Raw genomic sequence first — 9,146 nt, 5'->3', positions numbered from 1 at the left:
CTTCCTCAGATCGCCAAGCTGTCCTTCAGATGCTCACAGATTGGTTTAACATCTGCTCCAGAACCTTCCCTGGGACAGAATTCAGACTGATTGAACTGCAGTTTCCTGGGTCTTTCAGGCAATCATTCATTCATTCATGCATGCATGCATTCACTCACTCACTCACTCACTCACTCATTCATTCATTCAGTATGCTGCCCTTCCCCTCATGGGCTCAGGGCAGCTTCTAACATAAAAATCCAGGTCATATAATAAATAACATTTAAAACATAATGTAGACTTTTAATCATTAGATAGCAAAAAGTTCAAAAATTCAGCAACATTCCCATTGATTTAGCAATCACAGAGGGGTGGGGGAGAGGGAAGACATCTGAGGGTACAACACCAGAGTTGCCTCGGTCGTATGGCTGTTGGAGCAGCTCTGTCTTGCAAGCCCTGAGGAATAGGATCAGGTCCCACAGGGCCTTGTGGCTATCACTGAACAGAGTATCCCACCAGGTGAGGGTCTGGGCCAATAGTGCCCGGCCCTGGTTGAGGCTAGCCAGACATCTGTCCGGCCAGGGTCCACCCACCAGCAAGTTGTCCTCAGCTGACTGCAGCTCCTTCAGGGGACATAACGGCAGAGACAGCCCCACAGATGCGATGGCCCCAGGCCATTCAGAGCTTTAACCAGGTGAGCCCCAGAACTTGAGCCTGATTTGGTACTCCACCTAGAGTCAGTGCAGCTGGCAGGTAACAGGTGGACTCTGTGCCCACCACGGGGTCCCAGAAAGAATCTTCTGGAGCAGGCCCAAGGGTAGCCCTGGCTAGAGCCACTTGCAGCAGTCCAATCCAGAGGTGACCACGACTGCACGGATCACTGTGGCTGGGTCAGTCTGGGAGAGTTGGGGGGCCCACAGGCCCTCCTCCCTTTTTTGAAAATGGGAATAATTGTTTTCCTTGGGAGGTTTTGTGTGCTGTGTTGGCTGGAAGTGAGTCAGGCAGCAGCACCTGAAAGACGCACAAGATTGTGGAGGTCTGAGCTTCTGAGAATCAAAACTGCCTCCTTCATCAGGTACTTGGTCAGATATCTGACAAATGAAAGTTTCGCTCCGGAAAGCTCAGACCCCGCCCCCAAATCTTGTTTGTCTCCAAGATGTGGCCGGACTACTTGCCCCTCCTGGTTCTACAGGAAGTGCAGTGGCTGGCTGGCTGGCTGGCGCTTGGGAGCACGGCAGCATTTTAGAAAGACTCCAGAGAAATCAGACAGTGAAAGCTGGCAAGAAGGTTATGGAGGCCCGAGGAGTGCTGTGAAGAATGTTCTACTCTACTAGAAGATGATGACAAACTTGGTTTCTCTTCTGACCACTGCAAGGATTTATGTCACACAACAACAGACAACTGAAGATTTACCACCTTCCTACTGGTCCAGGAAAGGCTGGACTTTGAAAATGAAGCTACCACAATAGAACAGTGGAAAATAATACATATGATAAAGTTATGGAAAGTTAACTTATAACCTACTGGAATCACAAATTTCAGAATAACATACAGAATAACAAGAATAACATACAAGAATAACATACATGTTGCTTTAATGCAAAGGTACTGTGACTGTTTCAGTAATGAAAACTTGTTAAAGCACAAAAAATACAATGAATGCAAATGAAACAAATACATACATGTGCATGTTATATGCCGTCAAATCACTTCCAAAGAAGAGGGGTTGGGTTTTATACCTGCTTTCCTCTTACGTAAGGAGTCTCAAAGTAGCTGACAATCATCCCCCTGCCCCCAACCTTGTCAGGCAGGTGGGGTCATGAGAGTTGAGGGGACTGTGACGCCCATCCCTTGCTCACTCCTCTGAACCAGGTGCAGCTTCTTCTTCCCGCTTAGGGGATCCCTTGTTGACAGAGAGTGCGTGAAGCCCCGGAGGCTGCTGTGACCTGTGACAGCAGACACATTTCCAGTATGGCTTCCATGAAAAACGTTCCGCAGCAAAATAGTAGACCAGAGGATCAAGGCAGGCATTGAGACTAGTGAGCGCCATGGTCACCCGCCGGGCAATGTATGTGGCACGGATGAGAGAACAACCCCCCAAAGCACCTATGCGGCCAAGCGTGTGGAACAGCTGCACCACGTGGTAAGGCACAAAACAGACCAGGAAGACGCCTAGAACCACCAGCACTGTCCGCAGCGCCTTGCGTCTCACCGCTCTGGAACCAGGCTGCATTCCTGGGGTTGCCAGCAGCCGCCAAGCAATGAGGGGGTAGCACACCCCAATCAAAAAAAGAGGCAACAGAAAACCAACCACAGCAGCAAAGATGCTCACACTGGAAATGCGCCCCTTCCACGAACTGGAGGAGAAGTTCTCCAGGCAGGCTGTGCGGCCGTCAGCAAAGGGGCTGGTGAGGGGCCCCCGGAGGGCCAGGTAGAGGACCGTGGCCAGAAGCACCCCCCACACCACCAGCACAGCCCCGACACGATAGCGGAGCTGCCGGAGGCGCAAGTGCCGCAGGGGGTGCACCACCGCCACGTAGCGCTCCAGGCAGATGCAGGCCAGGAAGAGAGAGCTGCCGTACAGGTTGGCGAAGAACAGGCAGCCCGTGATTTTGCAGAGAGCTTCCCCAAAGACCCAGTCATTGCGCAGCGCATGGTAGGCAATGCGGAAGGGCAGCGTCAATACAAAGAGGAAGTCAAGGGTGGCCAGGTTCACCAGGAAGACGTTGGCCGGAGCGGTGGCTGACTTGGTCTGAAGGAAGTAGCCCAACACAAACACGTTGCCAGCCAGGCCCAGCACAAAGACCAGGCTGTAGACCACCGGGAAGAGGGAGTACTGGAAGTCCGCGCTCTCCGAGCAGTTTGAGCTGCTCTGGCTGCCGTTCCACACGGAGGCTCCGACACGGAACATGGCCACGTTCCACAACAGGGAGCAGGGAGCTGAAAGTGAATGCAACAAACACTTCAGCCTCTGTCGGCTCTTGAGTCAAGGTTCCCTCCAGCTCTGTCCCCATTTAATCGTCCCCCACAGTCCAGCCAGCCATCCTGAGACACAACCGCCCCTCCCCCCCACGGCCACAAGGAGATGTGCCAAAAAGGGCACAAGTTGTGGGCATGACGCACCAGGCCTCCCTGTTTCCTGAGCTGCCTCCAGTCCCCAGCAACCAACAGAAGCCTGCAAGACAGCGGCAATCATTATGATCCCACCACATTTTCCATAATGACGGAAGCCACAAGGAGCGTGGTACATCCGTTGGGAAGGAGGCAGTGTGGAGCAGTGGTCAAGAGCAGTAGGGCTCTGATCTGGAGAACTGGGCTTGATTCCCTGTTCCTCGGCATTCAGCCTTTTGGGTGACCTGGCACGGTCTTCTCCAAACTCCCTCGGCCGCCCCCCCCCCCCCGCCTGGCCAGGCGTCTGTTGTGGGGGGAGGAAGGGAAAGGAGCTGGTCAGCCGTCTTGAGACAGCAGAGGGGGCGGGGTCTAAATCCAAACTCTTCTTCTCCTTCATAAACCTGTTTTCGGTTTCGTTCAGCATTTAGTTCCTCCTCGGATTTGGGCCGTTTCTCCTCTTTCAACGAGCACTTCATTTTGCGCGATCCATTTCCGTGGGCTCTTCCCCCAAACACTCCAGGGGCCAAACCAAAGACCCCTGAAGTCATACATCAACCTACCCTTGGAGGGACGGGATTGGTTGTAGGGCAGCCGGGAGGGGGGGGGGGTGTTCTAGAACTTTAGGTCTATTATCCCTGGCAAGAAATGAGACAAGAGCAGCGTGACTCAGTTTCCCCCGGATCTCTCGCTCTTCCTTCGCTGCCGCCTGACCCGCGAGCCTTCATCCTCCCTGCCCGAGAGTCGGGACTGGCAGCCGGGAATTGTGGGACCATCTGCTCACTCGCCCCCCCCCCCCCCGCCCGGTCTGAAAGTGCTGGCTGGGGAAGGAGAACAGCTCCCCGCCGCCCGCCCGCCCGCCCGCCCCAGCACCCCTGACTCGGGCCGGGCGGGGCTGAGGCTTCTCAGCTGCAGAGCGTCGGCCGCGCCGGCCCCGACCTGGCTGGGGCCCCGCCCGGAATAAGCCGCCGTCGAGGCGCGGTCCGCCTGCAGGAGAAAGGCTTGGCGGCCGAGGGCTCTCCCGGCTGTCGGCGGAGGGGAAGGGAAGGGAAGGGAAGGGAGGCGAGGGTCGGGGGGCCCCGCCGTCGAGCCCAGAGGCGGCTCCAGCGCTGCAGCCCGACGCCCGCCCAGGGCTCCGCTCCAGCCCCCCGCCCAGCCAGAGCCGCGCTTCCCTGCCGCTGCGCTGTGGGGCTGGGAGGCAGCTCGCTGGGCCGGCCCGGGAGACTCTGCCGTGGCCCCGCCAGCCGGGAGGGAGGGAGGGAGGGAGGGAGGGAGGGGGAGAGGGCGGCAGGAGAGAGCCAGCCAGCCTTGTCCCGGGCGGGCGCCCCCGCTTACCTGCGCGGCGCGGCGCTCTCGGCGCGGCGCTCTCTCCCTAACCCGCCCGTCCGTCCTGCCGCCGCTCTGTGCGGGGAATGCCCAGCGGCTCAAGTGGCGCCCGGGCGCTTCCTCCTTGGCAGCGCGGCTCCGGGGCCGGCCGCCCGCCGCCTAAACCCCTGCCCAGTGGTTTGCCAGCGCCCAGTTCGGGCCCTTCGCCGGCTACAGGTGGCTCCGGGGACCACCCGCAGTTCGACAGGCCGTCGAGGCGGGGGGGGGGGGTGGAGCTGCGTCGCCCGCCTCTCTCTCCCTGCCCTCCGGGTTGGCACTCCTGGCTGATAAATATATGAAGTGGACCTCCCAAAAATTGTATGTAGTGTTTACTGATCTGAGCGGTGCACTCGATTCCATTTCCGGAGAGATCTTATGGAGAAACCTAAAACTGGTGGGAATAGATCTTCAGCTCCTATTCTTAATAAACTTTCATTTGGCCAACACGTGCCACGCAAAATGTTGGAGCAGAGTCCACCTATCCCCTAAAATACTAATAACTGAAAAGGTGAGACAAGGTTGTGTCCTGGCCCCTCGTCTGTTTCTGAATGACTTGGGAGGGAACTTCTCGAGAAAACAAACGGCCATCCTCCCAAGTTTGCCTCCTGGGGTACCCTATACTGCTTTAGGCTGACAACACAACTATCCTCTCGTATGCAAGAGTAGGCTTATGAAGCTATTTGCACTGTTTTCATAAATATTGTTTGGATAATGTGCTTACCAGCCATTATTTAAAATCTGAAATATTAGTATTTTCTAAACGTTGGAAACCTCAAAAATGCACCGTGGGGAACAAGATAGTTGCCCAAGTTAAAAGTTTTAAAATACAGAGGTGTACATACCCTTATCCCAGCGCACCCCAAATGCAGCCTCAGACTCCATCTCTGGCGCCCCCAGAAGATGCGGAGACCAACTCCCACCTGCTTGGCCCCCACACAGGGAAGGACAGCAGCCCCCCCTTGCCTGGTGTCTGCTATTGTTCTCGGAAACATCTGGTTGGGCACTGCAGAATACGATATGCTGGAACAGAGGAATGCCAAGGTCAGAATTTGCCCAGGGCACCAAGAAACCTCTGGCACACCCTGGGGGCATCGATCCCCATACAAAGTAGACGTGGGCTTGTCAGTCACCATCCTCAGCTGTTGGGAACTGCTAACTTCACAATGTGAAGAAGTAGAAAAGAGGAAGCAGTGCGGGGGGGGGGCGCTTGAGCTGAGTCACGTCACAGGACTCCTTGGCATCCTGTTTGCAAGAATGGTTTGTAGTTTTGGGGGGAAAGACTTACGGTTAAAGACAGTTTTGTCAAAAATTCTCTCTCAATCTCTATGCCCGTTTTTGAAAATATAAATATTGCCCCCTTCCATGCAACCCACAGCAGTTACCCGGAGATTTTTAAAAAAAGACATATATAATTATAGAGACTGATTCACTTAGAGCTGATTCACTCGAGTGAGCTGCTCTGTGTGGACTTTTAGCCATGATCAGCCCATCTGAAATGTGGCTGGAGTCTCGGGGAAAAGGCACGAGACCAAGAAATACATCAGTAAGCAGACAAGGTTCTTCGACAAGTCTTTGCACAAAGGAGTCTCTCCGCCTCTCCAGCCACACCTTTGGTAACCCCTCCCTCCCTTTTTCTGCCTTTCTTTCTTTGGCATAACTTCAAGCCTGATGAATGGTTGCAGTAAATTCAAAAGCATCCTAACATTGGTGGTATTCTGTCCTCATTCCTAATAAAAGATACTGCATGGTTGAAACCACAAGAATGGAATGAGCAAAGATTGACCCACTCAAAAAGGAGGCAAAGGTGGATCTGGGGAATTATAACTCAGTCAGTCTCACTTTGAGACCAGGGAAGATATATGGTCACCACCATAAACCAGAACCAGTGTGGTAGAGTGGTTAATGTCAGGATATTGAAAATTGCAAGGTGGTCATATGCTGGTCTAGAATGACTGGAATGTAACAGTCAGCAGAATTGTAAAGGTCGGAGCCTCTCTGTCTGGGTCTGCAGTGATTGGCATGTAACAGTCAGCAGAATTGTAAAGGTCGGAGCCTCTCTGTCTGGGTCTGCAGTGATTGGCATGTAACAGTCAGCAGAAGTGAAAAGGTCACAGGCCAGGATGATTAGATCATCTAGCTAATGATTTGCTGGACAAAACTATATAAGAAGACTGCATACCCAATTCAGTACCCTCTCCTTCACCTTCAGGTTCGGGCTCAGATTGTTGTCAGGTAAGAGAGTGGATAGTTATTGTTATTTTTGTTCCTTTGAGAAACAAGAGATAAAGTATTCCTGTTGGGAACTAAATCTACTGGTTCTAGGTGTTTCTTTTCTTATACCGCAAGCAAAGTTACACCTCCTGTTCTAGCAAGGGTGAGTTGGCACCCTGGGTCCTTCCAGCTGTGCACTAGGCCAACAATTTGGTTATGGGCCCAGTATCCTAAATCCACTGAAGCTAGAGAGTGTCGAGGGCAGTGTGACATTGTGACGTATCCACCATTACGTGCAGCTTTTGCCTTTTGAACGGCTTGACTGCAGTGGAACTTCTACTCAGCATGTGGAGTGTGAAAATGCAAGAGCTTTTCTCATACGTGAAGATTTATGCGGCTGTAGTCATAACTCGATCGACCCCATCAACCCGGGCACACTGTGACAGCAGAGCAGAGGGCAGACGCCTTGGAGCCAAGAAGGCCCATAATGTTGGCTGTGGAAACTCCCCAGCTCATCTATCTAATGGCTGGGCTGAGAAGGCTTCTGGACTGCTGGAAGGTGTTGGAAGGACCTGTACCAGACACCAGACTGCTGGTTTCCCAAAGTTAGTAATCTTGACCAGACGTTTATACAATTTGAAGCTGAAAGCTGAGGTGGGTAATGTGTAAACTCATGTCCAGCTAAACTGGCGCATTAATCTATTAGAGTCGAAGCTGGAAGACAGAGGCATGACTTTCACTGAAACAGCATAGGGCCTATATTGTACTATCTTCCCTAGATGACCAGCTGGGACAGAATTTTTTTTTGTCCTATAGTATGCGCGAGCATAAGAGCATGGGGAAGATGATTTGACTCCTAGACTATGTGGACTGCACGGCTTCTGGAGCTCCAGAAAACAAAGAGAAGTTTTTGGGCCTTGAAGCCACAGCCAGAGAGAAGCCTGCTGTTTCCAGAGGCAAAGAAGTGAAACCCAGCTTTCCTGAACTGTCCAAGGTCTCATATACAGTTCAGCGTTGTTTGCCGCTTGTGAAAGCTCTACCTAATCATCACTTCTCCCGAGAATGCCCACAGAAGGGGGGGGAGAAGAAGGGCCAGCTAAAGGACAGCGAGGGAAAGAGGAAAGAAGGAGGAGCACTACTTGACGGGCATTTGCTGAGAACCCGATGTCCAGAGAAATCCAACCCACATCTGGCTCTTGGACTCTGCCTCGCTCCAGAGCATGTGCGTAAATGCTCATCACCTATTGACTGAGGAGTCCAAAGGCAAGTGTGAAGCATGTCAGTTTGGTCAGATGGATCACCAGTTGCTGTGCAGCTTGCAGGGGACCACCGCTATACACCTCATGCCTAGGTAAAAAAGTTGCAAAATGTGTTGTGTGTTCCTGGACTGGATTTTTTGTTTGTTGAGTCCCAAGTTTAGCTGAACAAGGGTACAAAAAACTATATTTATTTGATAGACAGGGTTGTACAGTATGAGCAGTAATGGACATAGAGGGTGGTACAAAAAAGGTACACTTCCCCCCATGACAAAATGTATCAAGGTTATGAAGCTGATAAAGGGCCAAATGAAAATTTAATGAATGTTTCAAGTCTAGCGAATAAGCCTATGCATGATGAGTGTGTGCACTATCTCTCACAGAGAGTCCTTAGGGACATGCAAGTTTTGCCACCATCAAGCTAGTGCTGGCAAAAGTATGTGATTTGAGAGTGTAAAGCCTTGCAAAGCCATTTTCCCTAGACTGTTCAGTCTGTAGTGGGGTTAAGGTGAAATCCTATCCAAATCCCCAAAAGAGCTACAGACAAATGGAAAGCACCATTTGAACTGAGTCCATGCAGACTTAGCTGGTCCCTTTCCAATCAGCGAGAAGAGTGCACCGCATATATATTTCTGCTGGGATTGATGATTATAGCAGAGATATTCTTACTGCTTGCTGTTGAGAGAATCTAAGGATAGAAGCTCCTCTTTACAAGGGTTTAAGGAATGGGTCTCAATGATTGAGCAGGAGGTTCCCTCTGGATAAGGTGGCGGGTTTTCTGCCTGCAATCCCTGACAGAAGGCGGTGAAGTTCATATGGGGGAAACAAATTCCAAACATATGGCTGGACACAAGAAAGCGTATTAGCCACAGGAGAACAAATCCGTTTCAGCCCGGCTGAAAATGAAGTGGCTGAAAGGAGGGAGACTAGGCATTCTTCAAACAATGCGGGATTGCATGATAAATGATGCCAAGGTTCCATTCCATTTCTGAGGAGAGAGCTGTCTTAGCTGCCACGCCACACTGTAATAAAACAGGTTGTGGGAGTTCATTATCAATGAAAACACCATTTTTTTTCAGAATGTTTGGCAAAAGGCCTCTCCCCTGAAACACCTTTAGAATATTTGGGAGTTTTGCTAACGTCCTCATTCCCAGACACAGCAACGGAAAAAAAGCGGACAAAAAAGAAATGGCAGAGACTGGCGCTTTTTGTAGGATATGCTTAAGA

The 9,146-nt window shown here is 51.8% G+C and overlaps 1 protein-coding gene across 4 annotated transcripts; it reads right to left on the bottom strand.

Annotated features, from left to right (window-relative positions):
- Positions 1 to 261: 261 nt before the first annotated feature.
- LOC125432458 (lysophosphatidic acid receptor 6-like) lies at positions 262 to 4,510 on the bottom strand. 4 transcript variants are annotated; one of them, XM_048495985.1, is made up of 3 exons: positions 4,027 to 4,328; positions 3,492 to 3,725; positions 262 to 2,919 (listed from the first exon to the last, which is right to left on the bottom strand). In XM_048495985.1, the coding sequence occupies exon 3, from the start codon at positions 2,888 to 2,890 to the stop codon at positions 1,835 to 1,837; it is 1,056 nt and encodes a 351-aa protein (XP_048351942.1). In that variant the 5' UTR covers positions 2,891 to 2,919; positions 3,492 to 3,725; positions 4,027 to 4,328; the 3' UTR covers positions 262 to 1,834. The 4 variants fall into 4 exon arrangements, with proteins under 4 accessions (XP_048351942.1, XP_048351943.1, XP_048351939.1 ...); XM_048495986.1 differs by lacking the exons at positions 3,492 to 3,725; positions 4,027 to 4,328 and adding an exon at positions 4,423 to 4,510; XM_048495982.1 differs by having other exon boundaries at positions 3,492 to 4,328.
- Between the last annotated feature and the right edge of the window lie 4,636 nt (positions 4,511 to 9,146).

Source organism: Sphaerodactylus townsendi, linkage group LG05 (genome assembly GCF_021028975.2).
Source record: "Sphaerodactylus townsendi isolate TG3544 linkage group LG05, MPM_Stown_v2.3, whole genome shotgun sequence".
Lineage (NCBI taxonomy): Eukaryota > Metazoa > Chordata > Lepidosauria > Squamata > Sphaerodactylidae > Sphaerodactylus > Sphaerodactylus townsendi.
The sequence above is the reverse complement of the archived record's forward strand: the minus strand, read 5'-3'. Positions and strand labels throughout refer to the sequence as shown.